Source organism: Diplotaxodon limnothrissa, linkage group LG12, assembly GCF_057381915.1.
Source record: "Diplotaxodon limnothrissa isolate DT_005_m linkage group LG12, D_limnothrissa_male_GT1.1, whole genome shotgun sequence".
NCBI lineage: Eukaryota > Metazoa > Chordata > Actinopteri > Cichliformes > Cichlidae > Diplotaxodon > Diplotaxodon limnothrissa.
In genome coordinates, this window is record NC_140607.1 from 28,563,671 (window position 1) to 28,590,895 (window position 27,225).

The 27,225-nt window shown below is 41.0% G+C and overlaps 1 protein-coding gene across 1 annotated transcript; it reads left to right on the forward strand.

Annotated features, from left to right (window-relative positions):
• The first annotated feature begins 3,298 nt into the window (after positions 1-3,298).
• On the forward strand, positions 3,299-27,166 carry nsd3 (nuclear receptor binding SET domain protein 3). The gene is made up of 25 exons (XM_085367435.1): positions 3,299-3,686; positions 5,624-6,483; positions 9,286-9,534; positions 9,643-9,805; positions 9,905-10,059; positions 11,045-11,674; positions 11,749-11,914; positions 12,026-12,126; positions 12,564-12,609; positions 12,720-12,850; positions 13,596-13,721; positions 13,845-13,971; positions 14,064-14,264; positions 16,439-16,618; positions 17,275-17,421; positions 20,486-20,642; positions 22,704-22,906; positions 23,002-23,114; positions 23,211-23,357; positions 23,453-23,575; positions 24,088-24,204; positions 24,561-24,702; positions 24,815-24,921; positions 25,030-25,234; positions 26,220-27,166. The coding sequence occupies exons 2-25, from the start codon at positions 5,668-5,670 to the stop codon at positions 26,483-26,485; spliced, it is 4,818 nt and encodes a 1,605-aa protein (XP_085223561.1). The 5' UTR covers positions 3,299-3,686; positions 5,624-5,667; the 3' UTR covers positions 26,486-27,166.
• The last annotated feature ends 59 nt before the right edge of the window (positions 27,167-27,225 follow it).

Below are 27,225 nucleotides of genomic sequence, written 5' to 3' on the forward strand. Positions count from 1 at the left end.
CCCCTTCTTGTGATGTCTCTGTAGACTATAATGTTTGCAGACAACAGTGTAACCTGTACTGAGAGTAGGTGCGAGAGAGCCCGGATAGGTGGAGGTCTTCTCTGGAGAGAAGATGAATGAAAGTCAGTAGAAGCAAGAAAGAATATATGCGTGTGAATGAGAAAGAGGCAGGTGTAGCAATGAAGCAGGAAGGAGAAGAAGGACCAAACGTGGAAAAGAGTCAAGCATCCAACATCTCCAGGATTAGTTGAACTGACATGTCTTCAGGATATAAGAGGATACATTTAAAATGTATCTTCATTAGACAAATACATCAATATATCCCGTCTTTTAGACATACAACGAAACTAAACTAGGAAAGCGAGCCAGTACTGCTCATTAAATTTGTTTTGTTTTTGTTGCAATTTTAAGGTCTTGTTAATTCAGAAAAACTCGACTTTTGTTTGTCAACTGATAGCAATTTGCCCTCTCACATCAAATCAACTCTGGATTGATTCTCCTTCATTGGTATGCTAGTGTTTAAACCTGCAGTAAGCCACCAAACGAGCTGTCCCTCAAGCTTTAAAGTTAACTAATGCATGATGGAGTCATGCACAGGCCTACTCACATGATTACTCTGAAACAACTTTTAGTTGCAGTGGTCATTTCTTTCGCTTACACTGGTCACTCAGACAGAGACACCTTGTTGCCACAGTGTCAAGTATTGATCAGTATTCCTTGATATTTACGTCAGACTGTTCGACTGTTTGCCTTTTATTGTGTGTTTTACTTGTTATCCATTGGGCTATTTATATTTCTTGCACAGTATGAAGCATCCACAATTCCAATGTATATGTACAACAAAATAATAAAAAGTAATTCTTTTGTATTCGATTCATGCTAAAATAAAGCCACTGCTAATCAGATGCCTTCTAGATGGAATTACATGGTGGACCAAAATGATACCGTACCTTTCTGTTTTATAGAGCGCATGTGTTTTACACTCACTGTTGTACTGCTCTCCTGACCTCTTCGCTACATATTGATGATGTTTTAAATCACATATTTCAACTTTGGAATCATCTGATGAGGCTTCAGCGACCAAAAGATAGATCAGATGCATCCCATAGGTCCTGTGTGAAGTCGCTCAGATACTGCTTATCTGCTGTAGATAGTTTTATTTGTTTGATTTGTTGTTATGCCTACTTATTTTGTCCTACACTTGTGCAGTTTCCTCTGGGTTTTTTTTTTTTTTTTTTGGGGGGGGGGGTTACATTTTTTTAATGTAATAGCTATTTTGAAATCATGTTGATTCAAAAATATCTGTTAAACTGTGTTATATTTTACATTTTTAATACATTCAGCTAAAGAAATGGGGGGTAAATGTGTTTTTGCATCAAGCTGCTACTAACAAAGGGCCTGAAGATATATTTTAAAATTAGTTCTTTGTTAAATTTTCTGTTATGTTTCGACACAACACTGGTTTATCATTTGTATTTGGTGCCTGTTTTATGCTTTAATGATTCACAGGTCAGTGTTAAATGGTTCAGTAAATAAAACAAAAAAAGCAGCAATTGATCAGTTTTCAGGCACCTTCAGTTCCCTCACAGTTTAACCTCTATTTCTTAAACTATTGTGTCGATTCTGGGAAATACGCATCAAAAGAGAAGGTCAGAAGCCAGACTGTTTTTCTAATTTACTGGTTCTATAACTTCTTCTGCCATGCTCTACTTCACACCTGACATACCATTATTTTATCTTTTATGTTTATTATTAATAAAAAATGACAAAGACCAGGTTGAAATTTTAGTTACACGGACATCGGTGGAAGTAGCACACTGGTTTTTAATTGAACCACAGTCTGAAAATTGCTGCTCCAACTGACAGAGATTTCTCATACACAAAAGTTTGGCGTTTTCTAAGGAAGCATTTGCATGGTAGAAACCGGAGACAGAGCACAATCTGGCAGACAAACAGTGACCAGATCAATACACAAGATAATGTTCAACGATAAGAAAGCTGCAATTCACACATATTGTCTTTGCAAAAGCCTTTAGAGATTTGACAGATTATTCACAAATCAATAAAAAAGGGGGAAAAACAGATATTTTAGTAGCAGCTGTTGTGTTAAACATTAAATCTTGTGTTTTTACATCTTTTTTTTTTACATTATTATTTAATATTCATTATTATGCATGATGGATGTTATGCTTATACCGAACTTTAAATTACTTACAGTATAAAGCATGTAAAAGTCAAACTGCTCTATAATATAGAGCACTCCCTCCAAAAAGCACAGTGTACTTACAATGTAAGATGGGAAAATATTGTTTTTGCCTATATTTAAGTATTTGTGGGTAAATAATGACAATAATAAATTACATTGTAATTTCAAATAAAATACATTAAAATTCCATTTAATTACAGGACTGTATTATAAAGTATTATCCATGTGTTTGGACTCCCCTGTATTTGGGGAGAACATCCATCCATCCATCCACCCTCATAAGACTTTGTGTTACACTATCTCATACTGTACATTACCAAATCTCCATTTGCACTATTTGCCTATTTGCACTACTCTGCCTGGTTTGCACTCAATGTCATTTACCCTTATATTGTATATTGTATAGCTTTCTTGTTATATGTAAAATTGTATTATATTATTTAATTTTTTTTACTTTAAAATATTTTACTTGCATTTTTAATCACTCTTATATTTAAATGTTCATTTTCTATTTTATCTAGGGATTGAGAGTAACGAAGTTTCTATTCTCTGTATGTCCTGTACATGTGGCAGAATTGACAATAAAGTTGACTTTGACTTTGACTTTAAACCTGGCACTTTCTTGCTGAACGAAATCCTTGATATATGAAAGGAAGTGTTCCTAATAACACTTGCAGGAACAACATGCAGGAACAAGAAACAAGAGGCAGAGTGACAGCTCTTTCTTTTTTCCACCTCCTCCCCCTGAGAAGCAGATCAGGCGAGGAGGCGCGTAAAAGCCAATCGGAGAGCCTGCTGCAAGCGTAGATACATGGTGCCGTGGACACAGAGATAAAAATATAATAACAATAATGATTTAAAAAAAAAAATCAAATATTTAACAGTGTTTATCCACGATACGAGCAGTAAAATGTTCTTGTGTAGCCCATTAAAAATAAATAAATAAATGAAACCCCCCACACATGCGTTTCCTCCTTTATTTCCGTGCATTTCAGATGCCTTTTTCCTCCTGTTTAACCAAATGTAAGATATAAACTACAGCTCCCGGGGTGCCTCTGGTGACCCTTGCTTGCAGGCTGCATCAGTGTGATTTTGGCGCTGAGCTGAGGAGCTGGATCCACCGAGAATTTAAAAGAAAAAAAAGGGCAGAGCGCTTTTGTTAAACCGGAGGAAGAGGGTGCTAGAGATTATTATGAAGAAGAGGACAGGAAGGGGGTTGCGATCAGATTGAGGTTTTCGGGTCCTCGCACTGACGAAGAGCCCCGCGTTGGGATTGGGCAGCGACCAGATCGAGTCCTCCTCCTCCTCTCTGTGGAGAATTGCGTTAAAACGAAAAGGCCTGAGCTTTACCAACATCACAGGATTATTATTATTATTTTTATTATTATTTTGTACCCCCCTCCTTCTCCTTCTCCTCCTGTAGATTAAACGAGGAAGCATTGCTGGCTGGTGTATGTGTTTAGAATGGGACACGCTGAAGGTATTGACATTTTTTTGTGTATTTTCCTGCATCTTTCGACTCGCTATCAAAATCCGTGCTGCTGCTGGTGCTACTGCTCAGTGTTGGCCGCCTCTGCATGTTGCATCTCCTCGTTTTCAGTCGTAGCCAGCTTGCTTTCGGGCACATTTTCCCCCCACAAACCGTCAGTGATGGAGGTATAATCACGGCAGACAATTTGATTTAAAGGGGTACCAGGCAGCCATATTGGCAGCGTTAGCGTTAGCCTACCCAACATTAGCTTTCTCCCCCCTCCTCCCCTTCCACCTCCTTTCATCTTGTTTCATGTGCGCTTAGATGGATTAGAAAACATTAATAAATGGAAATGTGTCCCCGAGTGTGTCAGAAAGACATACAGCCACATCCCCGTCGTGTGCTTCGCCTTTTAACCGTTTAAACGGCTCCTGTATTTCCATTTCGATGCCTTTGGTGCCAGGTAGCTTCAAGCTAACATCGCAGGAAGCTGTAAGATCAGTCATTGAAACCTTGTTATGCCCATGCATGCACCCGTCTTTTTTGTTATGTTTGATTAAAATAACACATCTATAGTCAGCTATTGATCTCTGCCACACTATATATACACCCAAGTTATACTACAAGTCCTTATAGGAGACTAGTGACCGCTGGATGACATCTTTTGGATGTTTACATCACCGTTGTTCACCCTTCGCAAAGCTGCTAACAAGTTAAACCGCAACAAGAGGAGCAGATTACCCACTCAACACTTTAAACCTAATTAATTATATCAGCTCTGGTGGTTAAAAGTGTTCAGTGCATGAGGTCAAACCCACCTCTGGTAGCTGCTCTTTTGTTTTGTGCAAGCAGGCCACCATGTGTTTGTGTTGATGAAAATAAACACATAAAAATCACCTAAAGCTTGTGAACAGGAGCTTGCACGACCTCTCAGTATACACTACGAAGATGACCCGAGTTTGTGATGATAATATGGGGATTTATGGGGTCTGCAATTCAGACCACCCTGTGAGTTTATCACAGTAATCATTATAATGAGTATTCTGCAGATCTCCTCAGTGCATCTGTTTAAAAAAAAAAATCCCACATAATTCAAACTGCTGCTCTAAAACTCAGATTTGAGGAGTAGGAGCCTGGTGAAACTGCCACTGAAGTGATAATTAAAGTTGTGTAGTTAATGGTCAGCTAACCCTGAGTTTGTAAGGGAGGAGAGGTGTGTGCTTCTACAAGTCAGAGTTAGAAGTTTCACACTATATTATTAGCAGAAATTTCTAGATATTTTAACCAGAAAACAGCTGATACATGGCAAACCAATTCGGTAGATGGCTGACTTCTTTCCAGAACTTATGACAGTCCCGTGTGTTTATCTGCAGTGAGAAAGATTTACCAAAGCCCAGATCAGTGGTCATAAACAAAAAATAAACTCTGTTATTCTGATGTTTTTCTAGCTATTTTATTCGTATAATAATAAACAGTCCTTGTGTTTACTGTGGGAGCCAAAAAGCCCGATGATGTAACTCTGTCTTTGCTCTTAGTTTCTCTTCATTTACAGCTGCAGTTTGATACGTTTCAGACACCAAATCTGCTTGGTTCCATTTAGAGAAAGGATTATTGTTTGGGTTTAAATATGCCTTTTTCATTGAAAATGAGGCTTAAAAAACGGTAACCGTGGGTTCAGATGTGACACCAAGTGTCAGTGTGTGACAATTTGGGATTCCAGAGTGAAGCTTTAATTTGCAAACAAGTTTGCTTAATACACTGCTAGAAAGTTAAATAAAAAAGGCCAACCCAGAAACACAGATGTGTGCAGTGTTAATCTGTTGCTCTGTGTTAAATAATCTGTTAATAATTCCTGAAGGATAGAAGCTAAGGTCTTGGTGACTATTGGCTGTGTGCTTGTTGAGCTTTCCTGCGGTTCATTCAGTTGTGTGTACCTCTGTCGGCAGGTCCAGTCAAAGAAAAAGACAGTTAAGGATGCAGGAGCCCAACAATGGATTTCTCCTTCTCTTTCATGCAAGGGATCATGGGAAATACAATTCAGCAACCCCCTCAGCTCATTGACTCCGCCAACATCAGACAGGAAGGCACCTGCGACACCGGCAGTGACCCGGGTGAGGATGGTGGTCCCTCCTACGATGCAGCCCTGGATGCAGAGTTTCCGTACCCGCCATCGGCTTCGGAGGACATGCCGCAGGTCCCCAATGGCTACCCGCCGGGTTTGGGCATATACGAACCGCAGGCTAAATTCTCCATGTACTCGCAGTTCCCCAACGGCTCTGCTAATGGCTATGGGGCCATACGGAGCTACGGGGACCACGGCCTCGTGTCGGTGGAGGGGACCGTCCTGAGAGGTCCCGGTCTCCAGGAAAGACCTCTGTCTCCCGTTTCACCCCCACTGTCCACACATCACCCACACCTCCACCACCACCATCATCATCATCCCCATCACCACCACCATTCGCTCCACATCCACTCAAATCCACCTCACATACAAACCCACTCACACCCGCAGAGTCCTCCACCGCCACCCCTGCCCACCCAGCATCACCTACACCAGACACCTCACATCATGACTCACAACCTGCCCCCTCCTCCCCCGTTACACCTGCCTTCGTCCAGTCCTCCCCCCTCACTTGTGGACAACACCCCTTCGTCTCAGCCCACGCACGCCCCATCCAGTGCTTCTGGTGGGGTCCTGAAGAAAACCAGCTCTCCGGAGATCAAGCTGAAGATCATAAAGACGTATCAGAACGGCAAAGAGCTGTTCGAGTCTGCGCTGTGCGGAGACCTGCTGCAAGAACTGCAGGTAACTGCCAACAGCCTTTTAGGCAACATTTCTTTTTACCTTTTTGTTTATTCTTCCAAAGATGCTTTTTAGTGCAGAAGATTAGGTGGAAATGTGGAAATCTGCACAGGTGCGCACAGTGTTGTTTTCTTTTTTTATTATTATTTCATATAATGAAAAAGATGCATGATCTGACTGCTATCTCCTTTTCAAAATTGCTTCAAACATTTTTTTTTTCATGTGGTAGAACAGAGCTGAAGAACCTCTGATTCTCCAGAGTTTAATGTATTTTTAAAAAATTGCATTAATAATTACAAAATGTATAATGTTTAAGCTAATTTTTCTGCAAACTAGACTTTATAGTTAGCCATTCCTATGAGAACTAAAACTTTGAGGTACAAAATCAGCCCGGGTGTTCTCGACTAAGATCAAGAGCCAAGCCTATGAGCAACAAAATCAAGAGACGATAGTGCAGCTGGAATTACACTTACCATCTGAATTGATTAAGTGTAGAAGGAATGGGCCATCAATGACAACACGTGGGTTATTGATGAGTTTAAAAACTCTCCAGAAGCTTAAAGGCTGCACATTATCAGGATCAGCCCCTTTAATTTAATCAAAGTTTGGATAGCAAGATAACAAGAGCTGTTCAAATGGAGGTCATGGGGTGAAAGTGCATTTTCTAGTCTTTATATAATGTATGCATACATACTATCGTCATTTAGCTCTGGTCAGCTACTGCCAGAGGATTTAATAAAATTTACCAGATTTGAACGATTCTGGTTGAGGTTGCGGCCAATCTGCTGTACTGTCTCTCTGAAAAAGACAAGGACTAATGTTTTATATTTATATAAAGTTAAGAAAAACTTCTTACTTGATGTTAGAGCTGAAATGATTAGCAACGTAATCAATTAGAGGATCAAAACGAAAACGATTAGAGATCCCGTTCACAGCTAATGTTGAATACCAGATGACTGTGATGACCTTCTTTCTTTCTTTCTTTCTTTCTTTCTTTCTTTCTTTCTTTCTTTCTTTCTAGGAAGAGTAAAGATCACGTAAAAAGCACAAGTTTAATTATTTAGGGAACTTAAGGATAAATATTAAACTAATGCTGGTTTCAGCCTGTCAAAGAACAGAATTAACTGGTTGTTGCTCCTTTTGTTTTAAAAATCTTTAAATTGTTTTTTCTCACAGGAATAAAAAAAAATGCAGATAAAGAAACTTTATCAAAATATAACAAGCATCTGAAGTTTTCACATTGTTTTATTGTCAGGTTTTTATTAACATTTGCTCGTGTTTGGCAGTCCTCTTTAACATGAGCACATGTTTCTTCACAAATCTTTATGGCTGTACTAACAAACTCGCTCTGTGTGTGTGTTTATTTTAAAACCTTGCTTTTAACTTTGTATGTTTTTATTAATGTGCGTATTAGTAAACCTAAAGGGTTTGCTGGTAAAGGTTTGTGCATGAGAAGAAAGCACACACTGACTTTAATCTGAACCGCTGCGTCCCGTGTCTGTTATTCCTTTGGTTTATAAATAATTAAATCCGAGAAAGACGTGTGAAACATAGTTCAGAGGTGCTGCAAACTAATTTGCTTCAGAACTTCAGTCTGGGGACATCAATAAATGATTATTTTAATTATTGCATAAACTAATTGTGTGTCTTCTACTATAACAGTTAATAGTTAACTAAAGCTAAACTAAAACTGGGTGTGGAAAAGCAGTTTTAGTTAAGTTATATAAAGCTTAAAAACTAGGCCTCAGAAAAACAGAACCAAGTTTAACAACTTGTCTACTTGGAAATCATACGCAGGAAATGTCCTTGGTATTAGTCTTTGTCAGTTTGGTGCGTCATTTGAACATGCCCTCCCCTATTGTAACAGTTAAAAAGATGGAAATTATGAAAAACTGAAGTGAAACAGGCAAACTCATTTTGGATAGTACCGAATTGAAAACAAATGCTCAAAACCAAACAGAAAGAAAAAGCAAGCCGAAAACTTAAAAAACTGTAACAATGATGCCTCATGTACTTTTTTAGACAGCCGCCCAACACGTAAGCTCGGCCAGTCCACATACAGCGTGGAACTTTACATTACATTTTGGCTTTCCTGCACCTTATGCTTCTGCTCAGTAAAGGAAAAACTTGCATAAACACAATTATTTTCCCATTTTAAAGACATTGTGTTCTTTAAAAATGTTTTTTCCTCCCTTTTTCCATGTTGTCATGGACATTGTCAGGCATTGATGTCAGTGTGTGTTGACAAATACTTGTAAGCCAAAAGCTCACACTTAGACTGGTCTAAATGCTCTATTTTGTAAATTAATTTTTAACTCTTGACTCCGTATGATCTCGAAAGGAGTGGATATCATTATCAGGAAGTGTGAAGGTCGCTTTTGCTTATGAGAGGCAGCCAATCAGAAGGAAGTTCACTTACAGAGAGCCCAAATGACAGATGATAAATAAACTGAGTATACCCAGGCTCAGTACTAGATAAATGAGGATTATTTTAACCATAAAGCTACTCTGCTGCAGTCCAAGAATAAAATTATGTGGATGGAAATGAACATAAAATGTCCTGTTTAAATCCCAAGACACCTTGGCAAAATAACTGTGCGTATTAATTGGAAATCTTATCAGTCCATTTATTTTTTAATGGAATTATTACCGTGCACATCTTAGTTTACTTTTAATTATTCTTCAAAATCCCTAAAGCAGCGGACATCTGAGGAAATTCTGAGTTGTTTCTTTTATAAAAACACAACAAAATGAACTGCCGTCTCATCGCAGCTGACTTCTTTCTGTTTATTTCCCCGTCTTCAGAAAGAGTCTCAGAAGAACGAGGCCGCTCAGGCGCAGCGCAGACATGAGAGGAAGAAGGAGAAGAGGAAAAAGAGTGCAAGACTGCTGCTGCAAGCTCAGGAACAGAGCCTGGACACGAGCCAAACACAGCCAGGTACCACAGGCCAGACAGAGGACACCCACGTCCAGCCGCCGCCAAAAGAAGCACCGCCGGTGCAGACAGAGAAGCCTCCGAAGACCGTTATTAAAACCGAACCAAAGACGCCGAAGGCAAGAGCTCATGTTCACTCACCAAAGCAGTTTGAAGTCGTCGCAGATCAGCTGCTGTGGTTTGTAGTAAACATTTTGAAAACATAACAGTGACTTGTTCATGTTTAGGTTCCTAAGGTCCATCATCCATCAGTGATCCAGGAGACAGGCTTCTGTAAGGAGTTTGTAATAGGAGATCTGGTGTGGTCCAAGGTGGGTACCTACCCCTGGTGGCCCTGCATGGTGTCCTCAGACCCACAGATGAAGGTCCACACTCGCATCAACACCAGAGGTAAAATCCCTTAAACGTCTTTGTTGTTCAAGTTTAAGTGTGTAAATGTGTAAACACAGAAGTGCCGCAACTTGTTTTCTTTCCTCTGCTGCCGTGCAGGTCACAGGGAATATCACGTCCAGTTCTTTGGCAGTGTCGCAGAGCGAGCGTGGATCCACGAGAAGAGGATAGTCATGTACCAGGGGAAGCAACAGTTTGACGAGCTTCAGTCAGAGACACTTCGCAAAACCACAAACCCTGTAGAGAGACACAAAGTATGCACAGATGGGAGATTTATTTTTAAGACTTAAAGAAAACAAACTGTTTAAACAGAATTTTTGTTGTTTTCAGCTTTTAAAAAGATTGTTTCAAAAATCTTTAACCAGAATTAACCATATAGTGGACCTGCTATGCTTTTCCTTATTTTCAGCCACTGTAACAATGGTGGATGCTCATATTAAAGATATTAAAAAAAAATTTCAAGTAATGAGGTCATCGTATGTGCAAGTAATCCCTTTCGAGTTAAAAGCTCAGGCTTTAGACCTCTGCAGCGGCACACATTTAAAAATGTTTGATTTTGTTGAGTGGGTGAAAATTGGGATACTTAGTTTGAAAGAATAATGAGCAAGTCTAATTTGTTTTTAAAGATTTTTCCCTTTTCTTAATGAAGGCATATTCTGAGCTGTCCTCTTCACATAACATCATCATCAGACATCCCATCCTCACTGGGATTATAAGACAGCTTTATGTAACATCAGTGTTTATAGTGGGGATTTCTCAGTGCCACTTTTTCATCTCCCATGCTGATGGTTAGTAATCTGATGCTGTCTTTTTCCCCTCTTACACAGCTAAGCCAATAATAAATTTACATGGAGACACGTCTGAGCTCGAGATATCAGTTTAACCCAATCAGATATTCTTAAATCTCAGTTACTTGTCACATCTGTCTTCATGGCATGCTGTTAACTGAGGTTGTACCATGTAGTTTTGGCTAATGGAGCATCTGATTATATTTTCCCCAATGTGTTACCCACTATCTTTGACCAATATCGAATCAATACCAATTATTGGATCCGCACACCTCTTCTTTTGTTTTTAGTCATGTATGTAGTATGTGGAACACTTTTTTTTTTTTTTTAATTATTATTATTATTATTGTTCTAAAAACTCCCTGAAAAGCCTTCAGTTAATCCAAAATCATGAATGCCAGGGTTAGTACATGTTTATAAGTTCATGAGTTTTCTTTTTTTTTCTCATCAGCTAATGAAGCCTATCCCTCAGCGGGAACGTTCTCAGTGGGAGGTGGGTGTTGGTCACGCCGAGGATGCTTTTCTGATGACGAGACAGGAGCGAATTGACAACTACACCTTCATCTATGTGGACCCAGACCCTACTGAAGCCCCACCCAGCAAGAAACCCAACATCAGACCTGAGAAACGAAGCCGGCGCTCAAGCAGCTCTATCAGTAAGAAGGAGGACCGAGATGTAAAGTCACCAGATAGAGAGCAGCCTCCGCGACGGCAGCTTCCACGGAGACAGTGTAGTGTTTCAAACACAGATGACAACGCAAACTCCCAGGCCTCAAGTGAAGATAAGAACCAGAGGGGGGACCAACGTAAGACCAGCTCACCGAAACAGAATGCCGGCTGTGATGCACGAGCACAGCAGGACTCTCCGCCTCCGGTCAAAACGTGGAAAACGGCAGCTGCCAGGAAGCTGCTGCCTCTTTCTATCACAATGAAGAGGCTGAATGTGGAGATCACAAAATGTGACTGGCCTCTTATCCAGAAAAAAGCAGCTGCCTCCCCAAAGAAGGACAAAGAAGAAGAGAAGAAAGAGAGGGTGGAGAGAGAAGGCAGGCAGCCCGACCTGGGATACTGCTCACCTGAGGTTGGTCTAACTGACAGAAGAAGATGTACACAGCAGAAACATCCTGTAAGCTAATATTCAAATGTTGATTTCAGCAGGACAGCAGAGCTAAACCTGAGCCCAGTCCAGAGGAGGAGGAAGATGGGGATGAAGGAGAGGACGAGGGAGAGGAGAGGAGAGATTCCCCAGCGAGTCGGAGGAGTGAAGAGGGAGGATTGCAGCAGACCTCATCTCCGGGATCACACCACAGCAGTCCGCAAGGTTGGCGAAACACAGACATGCAGAGTGTTTCTGTTGCATTTCTCAATTTTATGGATTAAATTGACAAAGTCAGAAAGAGATGCAGCTTAGTGTTTTGTTTTGTTTTTTTAGGTTCTCAAGAGAGGAAGCTTCAGCGGCGGTGTGTCAGAAGCAGGTCTGAGTCAGAGAGAGGCAACGATCTCGTCCCTAAGAAGAAAACCAAAAAAGAGCAGGTATTAGTCCTCCACAGGGAATCAGTATGCCATACCTTTCTCTCCCTGTCTTTTTTTTATAGATTTTTATAGAATATAAAAATATAATAAAGTAAAAATTGAAATATGAGCCTAGCACTTCTGTTCACGTAACAGCTTTAGCAGTTTGAAAGCTTATCAGATGCTAAAATGCTGCTAAAAGGATTTTGTAATATGATAGAGCTTTGGGCAGCTGTATTTTTCCTACACCGCAGGAGTTGTTAGGAGAACTGTGAAATTGTGTATCTGTCTTCCAAAATAATCCAGGTATGCACGTGTTGAGCTATATTCAGATTTGTTTTGCAAACTTTCCTGAATTTTTGTGCAGGAATAGTTTCATTAAATTGAATGAGACAGCTTAGAATCCAAACTAAGAAGACCTGAGATAACCTGAACCTGCACTTTTAATCTCCTTGCAGGCTGAGATGGCTCCAGAGACCACGCTGAGGACAGGTTCACAGAAAGGTGAGCGATCATTCATTCACACACGCTGTAAATCATTTGTCATGGAAGCTCTTTGTACTTGTAGAAAGACAAAATCTGTCTCTTCTTCCCCCCCCCATGTGATCGTGTAGGAGCTAGTGAGATCTCAGATGCGTGCAAGCCACTGAAGAAGCGAAGCAGAGCATCAACAGATGTCGAAATGGCTTCATCTCAGTACAGAGACACGTCTGATTCAGACTCCAGAGGCCTCAACGACCCGCAGGTAGCCTTGAATGACATGACCGAGGGCTTTTTTTCTGCACACAAAATATTTGTCTCCATTAGTCCAGAGGCTAAATATCCATACATTATTGCCATGCATGCAGAGATGTTTACTGTTCATAGTGCAAAATTCGATCTCAGTCATGTTTTCATTATCTCTGATTCATTTTGCTCTTATTGCATTAATTTATTTTTATTCCTGTAAGCAATAGGCCTGTTTAGATCCCAACATTGCACCCTTTAAAACCAGAAATGAGCACTTCTTAAGCTTTTACCTTCTTAAGGATGATCATTTTTTTTATTATTTACATGTTTTTATATTATTCTTTGGCTTCTCTGCTGCTGAAGAAAAGAAGACACTTGAAGCAGTTGATACTCTTTTTGTCATTCCTGTCATATATGTATTGTTATGATGATGGTCCACGTACAAGTAATTCCTGCAAACTCAAGCTCAGACTTGGGGCTGCTCATTTGCCAGTTTTTTCCTACTCTTTGATTTATATGTAGAGAGTGGATATTCCTAATTTGGTCATCTCAGGTGCGCAGCTCTGACTGTGAGCGCAGAAGCTTCTGTTTGCGAGGTACAGCCAATCAGGAAAAAGTAGGGTAAAGGGAGAGGAACTTAAACAGCTTGGTTCGATGAGGATACAATTCACAAAGGTCCAGTGTAAGATAAGAAAAAATGTCTGCACACCCGACGCATTGGTTAAACACTCTGGTTTACATTCAGTGCATCTCTGCTTCAGGGCTTATTTGGGAAGAGTCTTGATAGTCCAGCAGCAGCAGATGCAGATGCTTCAGATACTCAGTCTGTGGACTCTGGCCTGTCCCGTCAGGACAGCAGCACCAGCAAGAGGGACACTGTGTGCCAGGTCAGCGTTGCTCATGATTCGCCTCAGTTCTGCTCTTTCTTCTAAACATTTACAGGCATTGGTTGTGTGGTATATTTGTGTGGTATATTTTTAAACTGCCTCACTCTCTGTGTTTTTGTGTAGATCTGCGAGGTGTACGGCGATGGTTTGATGGTATGTGAAGGTGACTGCAACAAGCAGTTTCACATGGAGTGTCTCGGTTTGTCGTCCCCACCTGAAGGAAGATTTAGCTGCACAGAATGTAGAACAGGTGAGTGAATTCAAACACAACTACATATCTACCATCATATTTGCAGTGTTTGGCGCTTTTCTACAGCACGTTCTCTGACATTCCTTTTCTAGGGAACCATCCTTGTTTTAGCTGTAAAACAGTGGGCATGGAGGTGACGCGCTGCTCTGTGTCTGGATGTGGTTGTTACTATCACGAGGACTGTGTCCGTAAACTCCCGGGAACCACCAGCAGCCCAGGTGGAGGTTTCAGCTGCCCTCAGCACAGTTGTTCAACCTGCTGTCTGGAGAGAGACCCACAACGAGCCAGTAAAGGTAGAACAGCTTCCCTTTTTTGTCTGTGGCCTTTAGTAATTTCGTGGTTGAGTCTGTAGGGGTGTGAGCTGGTGATAGATAGAAAAAGGGTCATTAAAATGGAGTTTAGACTCCTTAGGTGATGATACTGACTGACTAATAGAACAAAGCTCACATTGAAATCAAGCTTGTGATTCTTTGTTGAAATATGTAAGAGTTAAATGCATTAGAAGTAAATAGGAGTGTCTTCTTCAGAGAAAACAGACTGTGGGAGAACTTGTGCCAGATTTAATGAAGAATACTTGGTGACAGCCTTGGCACAAACATCCTCTTCATGTCAAAGTTAAATTGTTCTGTTTGGTGAGAAGTACCTGGAGACTGTCGAGCACTGGAGAAAGTAAACTGGCTTGCTCCTGGAAAGGTCTTTAGGCGATCGTACATTATCCTGCAGGAAATATCTGCAAATGAGAAAAGATGCGCTTCGATGCAGAGGTGCTAAAAGTGATATCGACAACTATGATTTATACCAGGGGTGCGTGGTTCATTTTCCCAAGGGGCCACATGAGAAACTGGAACTGTAGTGGAAGACTGTAATAATAAGTGGAACTCAATTCTGCTCCATTTTAATTTTATCTCTTTATCTCTTTATAAGTGTGTTGTTGCAGCCCTCCACAACAATCCCAGTATGTCAGGGAAACCCTTAGGAAAATGAACTGATTTATACCTTTGCCATCAGACATGAAAGTCATCCAAGTGGGAAGAGAGGAAAGGCTGGAAAGGAAAAAAAAACACGCCTAACACCTACCGGACACTGCTCTGGTTTTGCATGAAATTACTTTGAAAAGGACTGAAAGAATCATTTTCAGTGAATTATATTTTGTATACAAATGGGGAAAAAACTTTATGATTCAAAGAAAAATCAAATAACACTGATTTCTTTTCACATACCTAAGATCATTATGAGTGTAAATGGATGCAGGTGAGGACCTGTGCAACTTTGATAGGAGTCAAATCGTTTTAGGTTGTTACTTTACTGGATTTTTCTCAAGTCATGTTTCTCTGGTTCTTTAATCCACTTTTAATATCTATATATTTTTTCATGTGAAAATGTTAATGAGAGCAGTTGTACCAAAAAGATACATTTGCAAATAGCTGAAGCTTTTGTTTAAAATAAATAAATACAAATCAATAGTGCTTAGGCACAGCAGGCCATCAGTCTCTATAATACAGTGGAGAAAACTTTTTATGAAGAACTTATTTTAAATCCAGTCCCAGCAGGAGAAACTCGTGTTGTTTTGTTCAGTATATGTCTACACAGTCCAAAGCAGTGACTCTCAATCTTTTTGACTTGTGATCTCTTGTGTTTTTGTAACACTTTGTTCTATTTTAGATGTTGAAAAGTCACATTTCCCCTCTGAGCTTCTCAGATGGCTTCTTTCAAAAAATAGTTTAGGTTCAAAAATTAGCCTTACCATTTTGTCTAGCTTAGTTTTTTTTTCCTTTTAAACCTGAGTAAATACTGCGCAAATCTCCAGGTTTTCTTGTGCCCTATGGAAAATCTATTGTCAGATTCTGTTTTGTTGTTTAAGTACTGTGAAGATAGATTTCAATAACTTGGAGCTGAAGTCTCTGTAGTCGGTTGTCTTTTTCCTTTTGCTTTCCTTTAATTACAGCTGGAGCCCATTAAAGGAATATGACCTATTTGTTTTTAATAGAATCTCAGCAGTAAAAAGAAGTGAGCAGAGCTGTGTTGTTAGGCTGAATGACTAATTGGATTCCAATTATACTTCCATTTTTGTTTTTTAATGATCACGAAAAGAAGGTAATCTGTATAAAACAGAACAGTTGCCGCTTCCTGCATCTCGGATCTACAAGGACACCTCATCCTGTCTACTTCCAGCAGTGTCTTCACGTGACTCCAGTGCATGTCTTCAGGATGGCTTGAGGGCCTCTGTTTGCACCCTGGTCATAAAGACCCAGACCATGTGCACCTCTTTTTGTCTTTTACTTTTTTTTTTATGTATTTATTTTTTAGCAGCCCTAGAGTACAGTTGAATACTCCAGAATGATTACCTCCTACCTAATCATTTTTCCTTGACCTTCTTGGAGAACGTCACAAGGCCAAAGACATAAAGGCAAATTTATACCACGATTGTGGTAAAATCTGCTCTCTCTCTCATCTGTTTCCCCTCCAGGTCGTCTGATTCGTTGTATCCGCTGTCCGTTGGCCTATCACACCAGCGACAGCTGCGTGGCGGCAGGCAGTGTCATCCTTACTCACCACATCATGATCTGCAGCAACCACGGCAGCGCCAAGAAGAACGGCCTCCTCACCTCCCCCGTCAACGTGGGATGGTGCTTCCTGTGTGCCCGAGGTAAGCTTTCCCCACCCTACACACCGACAAACCCCCGAGCCAAAGGAGTGACGTTCCCCCTCGCCCCATGCTGCAGACACAAGCAGTTCTTAATTACCGTACACCAGACGATTTGAATCTTGTGGCGAAATCCAAGATCGATTCTTCTTGCCTGCATCATCTCATATTGTCATCTTTTTTTTTGTTTGTTTGTTTTTTATACACTTTTAACCTCTTTTTGACGCAGTAACATCTCATTTAGGTATCTTTAATATTACATGTTTCATGTTTGGCTTTGTTGTTCATGGATAGCAGTGCTGTGTCTGTTTTCCATCATGATACTAATACTATGAACGAGTCGGGCTGTTACACTGCACTCCACTTAAAAGAACCACGTCTGTCCTGAGTGCCGATGAAAGAAAACATCCTTTTTTCTTTGTGACTTTTAGCTCGTTTAAGCCTCACATTTAACTTCAAGTTGAGTGCACTGTCTGGCCTCTTTCTGTTGAGACCAACTTTGTTTTACTTTTGTTTTTTGTGCGTGTTACAACTGTGTATGAGTATGTGTGTTTGTGTGGCTGTGCACGCGTGTTTGTTCTTTCTCTTTTTGTAAACTTTGGGTAATTTTCGAGTTTGACTGCGGCTCACCCCCGTCTCTTCCTGTGTGTCTTGTGTAGGGCTGTTAGTGCAAGACCTTACTGACACCATATTAAGTTCATATGCCTATAAGTCCCACTACCTTCTGACTGAGTCAAATCGTGCTGAGTTGAAATTACCTATGATTCCCTCTCCTTCGTCAGCTACCAAAAAGAATGTTGGGAAAGGTAACTGAACAGTTTTTCTCTTTCTCCTTTGTCCCACTGGTCTGTGTTTGTGTTGTGCCTGCTCCCATTCTGACCCCCTTCCCTCCCTTTTTGTACACATCTTTCATTTCAAAGCCTTGAGGTGCAAAGTTAATTAACTGACTACACATGCAGTTAATTTTAACGCAGAGTGACGCAGAGTAACTTCAGCCAAGTTCCCTAACACATTAACAAAACAACAGTGGGCCTCATGCAAGAATTAAGTCTTGTGCTCTCATCCCAAGCCTCTCATTGAAGGGTTGCATATGAGAAGCCAGAGTCACAAAAGTAAAATTATTGTAAAATTGGTCTTTCAAAGATATTACATTTAGAAAGGCACAAGTGTACATCAATTCTGTTTAGCTGTGTACTGCTGACTCATTGTCACACAATAACAGCGCAGTAGATTAGGCAGAAATTGTGCTCTTGTATATAATAAAAGGACAAAAAAGGCGATTCTTTAACTGATGAAGCTGGAGTGAGGAATTACCGACTCGCTGGAGTTTGGTGTGCAATTATATAGATTGAATTTATTCATTTATGCAAAATGTGTAATATTTAAGGCAATCAATCCGTGGATATTGTCACTGTACTATACAACTAGGCCTCATGGCTGCGTATTCATATTAAAGATATGAAAAAGATACATTTGTGCTTGTTCATTAATCAACAAAATTAAAAGAGATGGCGACATAATTGAAATAACACATCTCATCTGCCTAAGTATGTTATTACGATAGACTCTATAAAAGATGGACGTAGCTTCTGGGTCTGAAAAGTAAAGCCAAACATGTCTTCTGTGGTAATGGTCATTGCAAAGACACTTCTGGTTGTATCAAAGTAAACGCGTTCATGACTTTACTGGCTCATTGACTTCTTTGGGGTCATATTGAATAAAACATGAATGTTGTTTTGTAAATTATGATTATTCTCAGAGTCAAAAAGAAGTGTTTTCCAGAATAAATGAAACCTTGCAGACTTTCCAAGACCGACTCTAAGGTGTCAGGATGTTTTCTTTTTGATGCTAAAGATACTTCTTTATAGCTTTATGACTTTGGTTGAATATTTGGGCATCTATGATGTGAGTTTGGCTGAGCAGACCGTTCCCTGACACCCTGGTACTATTTGAATGATAAGAACCTAAACATTGAAATGCCTTTAAACCTTTGTGCAGTACTCTACATGTATAAAAGGGAATAATTTGGCATGAAGTTAGAGGCGACAAATTCTCTCTGCAAAGTTACGATGGGAAGCAATGAAGAGGAGCCAGTGTCACAAACACGGATACTGTTCAGCAGGATGAGAGGTATTTGGTTATTCGTCTTTTAAGTCAATTACAGAATAAAACCGCGGTCCCCAACCTTTTGTGCGTCACGGACCGGTTTATGCCCGACAATATTTTCACGGACCGGCCTTTAAGGTGTCACAGATAAATACAACAAAATAAAACTAGTACCGGTACCGAAAAAAAGAAGATTTATTCATAACACACATGAAAAGACCGAGGAAAACCGAGTTAACAATAAAAATGATAACAAAATAATGCTGAAAACCGATAAAAACCCTGAAAACCATATATTTCACACCTGAGCCTCAACTCTCGCGGCCCGGTACCAAACGACTCACGGACCGGTACGAGTCCAGGGCCCGGGGGGTGGGGATGGTCAGTGCAAAGCTAAAAGTCAGACTAATGTGGAAAAATCTCTTTTTAACACAACTAATCTGAACAGCTCATGAATTTTGTTCACTCATCCTGTTGAACGTGAAAAGTTCTTATTTATCGTAGATCTGCTTTGTTTGTATGAGTGGTTCTTGCATGAGGCCCATCGTAAAATTGGTTGCGCATCAGCAACCAATCTACAAACTTCTTTGCTAAAATAGTCGGTTATAAAGAAAATAAATCAGTTTATCTGCTGGTAAAATAAAATTGGTCCTTAGACCTGCAGCATGGATGTATGAAGTCCCAATGCTCTGGGTTGGTTCAGGTTCTCTCTGTGGTTTGTGGAGCTTCTCGCTGCTGGAGGCGCATTGCTTCTCTGCTTCAGCACTCTGGGCTTGGTTTTGATTTGAAAGACCTCGTCCGGCGTCACCTCTTTTATGGCAACTGCAACTAAGTTTGTTTTTGACTGAAAATTTCAAACAGTATGACATTTTGGCTCCCCTCATGTCTTTGAGCTTTGACCTGCCTTGGATGGAATATAATCCTAATCATTTAGTACAATTAAGCAAAGAACTGTTTCCAGGTGATGGAGGTTAAATTACAGGGTTTTTTCTTCTTTTTTAAAAATTATAATTCTGCTATTGCATTTTTTTTTAAATTACATTTTGGAAATGGAAATACTGTAAAGATTTGATTCCATGCAAGCTGGTCTGTGCAGAATGTGATATGTGTGATGGGAAGTTTGCTTTATGAGCTGGACTGCATGCCGGCTTTTTGCCAGTACTTTGTTATTTGAGTATAACCCTGATTCATTGTTAACCTGCTGGCTGATTTTTATTCCGGTGCTACCGCATGTATTTCCCATAAGACTGGTCTTGGTACAGTGCTCTGAATCTGATTGCCAGACATGCTGTAACCGCTGCAATAAAATGCTATACCCAAACCAGGAAACCCATGCAGGGTTTCCAATCATTTCATTCATGCCGTCAGGCTGTTACAGGAGGCTTCACTCAGACCAGAAGGTCCTAGCCTTAGTTTTTCATTTAGATTAATAGCCAGATGTTATTGTGGTAGGAATGTCTTCCTAAGGAACACTGTTTTAACTCACATTAGATGCTAGAAAACCACGATTGTATTCTGTATTTATAGACTTTGTACTAGTTGTACTTTTAGTTAATAGGCTTGTCTGCAAATGAGATTCAGAGTTTGACCAGGTGTTAAGGTGCATCACCTAATCATGCACTCCTCCTCTCTTTGCATACCCACCCCCTCCCCACAACGCATGCACACACACACACACACACACACATACACACATACAAACACAAACACACATCCATACACACATACGCAAACACACACATGTATACATCCATACAAATGTAGGAGGCAAGTTGCTGTGCTGCGACTCATGCCCAGCTTCCTTCCACCCGGAGTGTCTGGAGATGGAGATGCCGGAGGGGTCGTGGTCCTGCAGCGATTGCAGGGCAGGGAAGAAACCTCACTACAAACAAATTGTCTGGGTCAAACTAGGCAACTACAGGTAGGAAGCACAGATTGGGGACAGCTGAGGGTTATGCAGCTGTCACTTTGTGGTATGGATGCATTTAAAGGATAAGATAGTGATAGTTTAGATTTCAGTGCATGATTTCTACCTTTTAATCCTATTTAAAAAACCACAGAAAGTTGATTGCACATAGAGTCTTCTGTGTCGTAGACCTCCGCTGTTGTCCAGAAACCCAGTAATGACCAGCAATACTGTTTCCTTTCTTATAATAATCCTTCTAGTCTTGATAATTTAAATCTGCCACAGAAGCTGAAACTGTTCAAGTATCTTTTGTCCAGAGCCTTAAAAAAATTAAGACCAACAATCAGCCACAATATTAAAACCACCTTCCTAATACCGTTTATGTCCCCCTAGTGCTGCCAACACTGTGTCTGACGCATCAAGGCATAGAATCCACTGAATGTTTCCTTTAGTATCGGGTACCATGACGTTAGCAGAAGAGCCTTTAAGTCCTGCAAGTTGCTGCTCAGTCAGAATGAGGATTTAGAGACTTTGGAGACCCAAGCAATATTTGTTTATTTAGCACTTTTTCCTCTCAAGAGTTACAAACTCCTTTACAAAAGCCAGTATTCATAATAAAAGGTTAAAATAAAAGACACTAAAATTAAACGGAGCAGAAGACAAAAGAAATCATCATCAATCTGTGAAGATAGTCATTCTCCATTCCTGCTAGAAAACACCATCAGAGTGAACGGCTGCAATGAAGTTATGTATCTGGTCATGCAACAGTGTTTGTTCCATGTCATCGTAACAACCACATGAATACAAAAAACACTGATAGGAGCATCACACTGTCTCTGTCAGCTGTTATTCTTTCCATAGTGCATCCTAACTGCCATGTCCGTGCGCCCCAGGGTGGCTACAATGTAGCTTGCCATCACCAGTGTGTGAATGTGTGTGTGAATGGGTGGATGACTGGATGTGTAAAGCGCTTTGGGGTCCTTAGGGACGAGTAAAGCGCTATACAAATACAGGCCATTTACCATTTCTTCCCCAGGTAAACAACACACACTCACCCAGCCGTTCACATGACGTAAAGAAGACATGATTCATCAGACTAGACAACCAGTGATCCATTTTTGATGCTCACATGACCACTGCTTGTGCTTAAAGCTAGCATGAGAGTGCTGACTGTTTTATTCATCAGTCTCTCATGACCACCATTAAGAGTTTCACTTATTTGTGCTACAGTAGCTAATCTGGCAGATCAGCTACACAGGACAGCCTTTATTCCTCAGTGTTATCAGAGACCGTAATCTCAGTTGTCTGCTTGTATTCCCATGGGCCTCTGTTGGTAAATGCTGTGTACTGGCAACGCAAAACAGGACATGCATCGCAGTTTGTCTCTTAAATCTTTGAGAGACACACAACCTATTTTTTCAGCTTCTAACACATACGTTTTAAGAATAGACTGTTAACCAGCTGCCTAATATATCCCACCCCATCATAGAGGATCTTGTAACTAGACTATTTTATTTAGCTGAGCTGTCAGTGGTTTAAACGATCTGTTTTTTACTTGCGTCTGCAGCAGGAAGAAATCTAATATGAGCCTGAGAACCGCAAACATGTCAGGGGGGTGCGTGCATGCAGATTGTTGGTCTTGGTCTGTTTAAACTCGGTGTAGCACATTGTTTTCACACCTCATGGGGAAACAGGATGTGATAATATAAATGCAGGTATTCAGGAAACACTGAGCAGTGCTTTTCGCTCTCACACTGACTGTCAGTCAGGCTCAATATTTGTCTCACAGTTTAGAATCTTCTGGCAGATTAAAGGTGTGCACACAGATAATTATTAATCTGTTGATGAAGCAGCTCTGAATTTGATTTAAAAAAACAAAATTTCTAGGCAGAAACAAATAAATACAGTATTTCCTCTCTAAGTCATGGTTCACCTTTTCGAGGACTCGCTGCATCGTGGATTTATCTGTAAATTTAGATTGTGGAATTTCATATCACAGGCTTCTGTGGCCTATAGGTATTTTTATTCTTATTCACTTTTGCCCTTGATTTTCTAATGATGTCCCTTGCTTGCCAGGTGGTGGCCTGCAGAGATCTGCAACCCTCGCCTGGTGCCATCAAACATTCAGAGTCTTCGGCACGATATTGGTGACTTCCCGGTTTTCTTCTTTGGCTCCCATGACTACTACTGGATCAACCAAGGCCGCGTCTTCCCATATGTGGAGAATGACAAGAACTTTGTCACAGGACAGATCAATATTAACAAAACCTTCAAGAAAGGTAACATATTCCTAAAATCCTTCCTTCTAATCTGTTGTGATATCACTTCAAGCCAAAAGAAAAGATGATTTTCTGAGTCGCTATTCATCTTTTAGCTCTGGAAGAAGCAGCCCGGCGCTTTCAGGAGCTTAAGGCGCAGAGGGAGAGCAGGGAGGCTCTAAAGCAGGACCGCAATTCTCGCAAACCACCACCCTACAAGTTCATCAAGGTGAGCAGATGGAAAGACCAAAAGGTGGTTATAAGTTTTGATCGTCAAGTTTTCAGGGTTGTTACTAATTCTGTGGCTGCTTTGTTTTCCTGTCAGTCCAACAAGCCTGTGGGGAAAGTTCAGGTGCACGTGGCCGACTTGTCAGAAATTCAGCGATGCAACTGCAAGCCAGCAGACGAGCATCCCTGCAGCCTGGAGTCCCAGTGTCTCAACCGCATGCTGCAGTACGAGTGTCACCCACAGGTCTGCGTGCATCTTTGGGTTTTTATGTCATTTGTGATTCAGGTAATAAAATCTAACTTTTAACTTTCTGTGGTTGGTTGTGCTCCTGTGATCAGGTGTGCCCTGCAGGAGACAGCTGTGAGAATCAGTGTTTCTCCAAACGGCTGTATGCAGAAACAGAAGTGATAAAGACGGAAGGGTGTGGCTGGGGCCTCAGGACAAACCAGGCACTGAAGAAGGTGGGCGCTGCACTTAAAATGCAGACCTTTCATCTAAAGAGCATCAGCACATCTGATTTGTATTTGCTACAAGCTGAAATGTTAAATAAAGCAATCTAAATTAGTTTAACAATCAAATTAAACATAGAAAAATACTGAAAAATAAAAAAACTGAATAGATTACAATAAAAGCTCTTCTTATTAATCTTGCAAGCTGCCTACCCTGCAGAAAAGCTTTTAAACGCCCCAGTGTCTGTGATATTTGTTAACATATGTTCATTTATGCTATAAGTATCTTCTTCTGCATACAAACAAAAACATCTGAGTGCAGTAGCAGTTTCTAGATATGTAAATTCAAAAATCTAGAAATCAGTTTCATCTGCCAGGCAAGAGTGTAAAAGTTCAGCAAATCAGTGGTTCTCATATGTGTGTTTGTTATTTGTTGTCAGTCTGCTTCCTAGCAATAAGTAATTTTTAAGTGCGTGTCTGTGTAATAACTAAAACAATATAAATGTGTTTGTTGTTTCCTGCAGGGTGACTTTGTGGCCGAGTATGTGGGAGAGGTGATAGACTCAGAAGAGTGCCAGCAGCGAATCAAACGTGCCCATGAAAATCATGTGACCAACTTCTACATGCTCACCCTCACCAAGGTAACATCTGTGACGTTTACTGGACACTCAGGATACACAATGCTAACAACAATAGATAACATACAACAGGTAACAATAGGTAACATACAACAAGTTTGTAATATTAGTCAGATAATCCATTAGAAACGCCCCCAAAAGACTCCAACATACTTTTCAGTGATCTTAAATTGTTTTGTTTTTTTTTCACTTCCTCATTGATTTAATTTTTCAGTCCTTGACTGTCCCATTTATTTGTTCATCCATTCATTTCCTTGTCCAATTTGGGGTCAGTTCACATAACATCCCTGATACATAAATCGTCCACAGAAGAACATTTCCTAAACTCTGGTGTCTTAATACTCACGTCTTCCCGGTAGGATCGTGTCATCGACGCTGGCCCAAAAGGAAACTCGTCTCGGTTTATTAACCACAGCTGCAGCCCAAACTGCGAAACCCAGAAGTGGACGGTAAACGGCGACGTTCGTATTGGAATCTTTGCCCTTTGTGACATCGAGGCTGGTGAGTTAATCTGCAGCTCTGACACACATTTTCCTTCATGGATATTAAATGTACTGAGAGCAAGTTGGATGATTCCCATTTAATGTTGCTCTTCTCCCTGGTGTCCCTGCAGGCACAGAGCTGACATTTAACTACAATCTGCACTGTGTGGGCAACAGGAGAACGTCGTGTCACTGTGGATCAGACAACTGCTCTGGATTTCTTGGGGTCCAGCCATCGGTGAGGATGTTTGTCATCCCCATTAAAATTCAGAGTACCTAAGAAGGAGCAGCCAAGTTTGGAACCTGTGTTTGATACCTCTTTCTTGTTTTATCATATTTCCTGCAGAGTGCTGCAGTGACGGAGAAAGAGGAAAAGGCCAGGAATGCAAAGATGAAGCAGAAGAAGCGGAAACTGCGGCCGGAGGGCAAACACACACACGAGTACTTTTGCTTCTGCTGCGGAAAAGGAGGAGAGCTGGTGATGTGTGACAGGAAGGACTGCCCAAAAGCGTATCACCTGCTGTGTCTCAACCTCACCAAACCGCCATACGGTAACGACAGAAATGACTTTCTGCATGCTTTTGTTTAGTTTGTGTTGCTCCTGAAACGTTTCTGCAGGTCAGTTTCTTGCAGTTTTCCAGGGTTTTTTTTTTTTTTTTTTTTAATTGGCTGTCTGTACTTTCAAACCTTCTCTATAATACTATGTTATCAGTAATGTACCGGAAATTAAAGCAGATGTATTAGGACAGGATATTAGAAGAATTTCCTGTTCTGTAAATCATCTCATTGACAGCTCAAGTTTTTGTTTGGGATCTCTTTTTGAGGTTGGAAACTCCTGTCCTCAAAAATCAGTTCACTCCACAACATAAAAAAATCAGCACAGCAGGAAAACGACAAAGGTGGTGGAAAGCACAGCATTTAAGTCACTGTTCCCATCCACCCCTGTATGCTGTCCTTATGCATCAGTTTTCCATGAGCTTTCCATTTTGGATTTGTAGCTGGGACACAGATGCAGAAGTGTCTGAAGGAGGCAGGGAGAGACATCCACTCCATTTACTTTTAAAGCTTTTGTTTTTATCAGAAATGTAATGGAGCATATAAAAATTAAGCTACTCTGTGGAGGTAGATGTTACACTGATTGGACACTTTTTACCTTTATCCGTCTGTTTTGACTTCTGTGCTGAATTAGTGTCTAGATGACGATCTCTCAGCAGTGTGACAGTTAACAGGAAGGCTCGTCCTGGGCCTATGCTTTTTTGGAAATCGAATTTCCCAGAGGAACCCACCCGAGGGATTAATAAAGTTCTATCTAATCTATATCAAAGATCAGCACATACTCATTTGTAATCTGGTTCACATGCTTTACACCAGTTTTCCCAATCAAAGAAAACACGAAGTGTGATGATCAGAGTTGTGATTGACATGTCAAGTGGACTGCAGATGTGGTGGGCTATATGTGATATTTATTTTTAAATAATCTCCTTTTTCAGTTCTCTGACTTGATGCGTCTGTAATTAACCCATTTCCTGTCTCCAGGGCGGTGGGAATGCCCGTGGCATGACTGCAGCGTTTGCAGCAACCCGGCCTCGTCTCTCTGTGACTTCTGCCCTCGCTCCTTCTGCCGGGATCATGAGGCGGGGGCGCTCACCACCTCCTCCCTGGACGACCGCCTCTGTTGTTCCAGCCACAACCCGCTCAGTCCCCTGGGGGCCAAATCCAGCTCCACCCAGCAGCGGCGCTCCGCTCAGAGCCCCGTCAGAGTCAAAGAGGAGCCGGAGTCAGGCCAGCCGGCCACGGAGTGATAAAACCCTTAATACCTCATTCCCTGCAAAGTGTGCTCCAATCCACCTCTGATCCTAAGCAGTGCACTACAACAGGGAATACAGTGCTTTTTTCTTTTTTTTTTGACACATGCGATGGCCGCAACTCAGAGCTGAGACACGCTGACGAACACCTTGATGCTGTTTTGTGGCGACAGTAGGAGAAGGACCAGAAATCATCAGGCACCGTTTTCCCTCCTGTCTTGCCATAAAACACCACTACTTACACTCTCTGCAGCTCGCCTGCGCCCACTGGAGGGCCCAGGCCACCACCTCATTATGTTGTTTTTAAATTTTTACTGCTATTTTTTTTTTCTTTCTTTCTTTTTAAAGCAGTGTAAGCGTCGTCACGTCTCCAGTTCCTGGCACTTTGAAGAACTCACTGAGTGAGGTGGAGGAAGGGGCAGAGAGGAGGAAAAGGATGTGGGAGCTGAAGCTCTCCATCACCACCAAGCTGCTCCTCTCCTTGTTTACCTGCTGTAAGCTGTGGTCTCACACACAGGGTGGCTTTAGGATGGAGACGAGCCAGCTTTTCTCATGATCTGTCATCCTCTTTATCTGTTAGAGAAAAGGAGCGGCGGGGAAATGACCAATTTCGTGCAATTTGTTTTTTTCCAGGACCACACTACATTCCAACCTTCCTTAAACATGGTTTTAATATGCTTATGGGTATAGATAAATATAATTATATACAGTATCTATGTTTGTTAATGTTTACAGAC

Coding starts and splice junctions, on each gene's coding strand:
- nsd3 (XM_085367435.1), top strand. CDS start 5,668: ATGGATTTCTCCTTCTCTTTCATGCAAGGGATCATGGGAAATACAATT. Junction 13,722..13,844: donor AGAGGGACACTGTGTGCCAG/GTCAGCGTTGCT, acceptor GTTTTTGTGTAG/ATCTGCGAGGTGTACGGCGA. Junction 25,235..26,219: donor CCTCACCAAACCGCCATACG/GTAACGACAGAA, acceptor TCCTGTCTCCAG/GGCGGTGGGAATGCCCGTGG.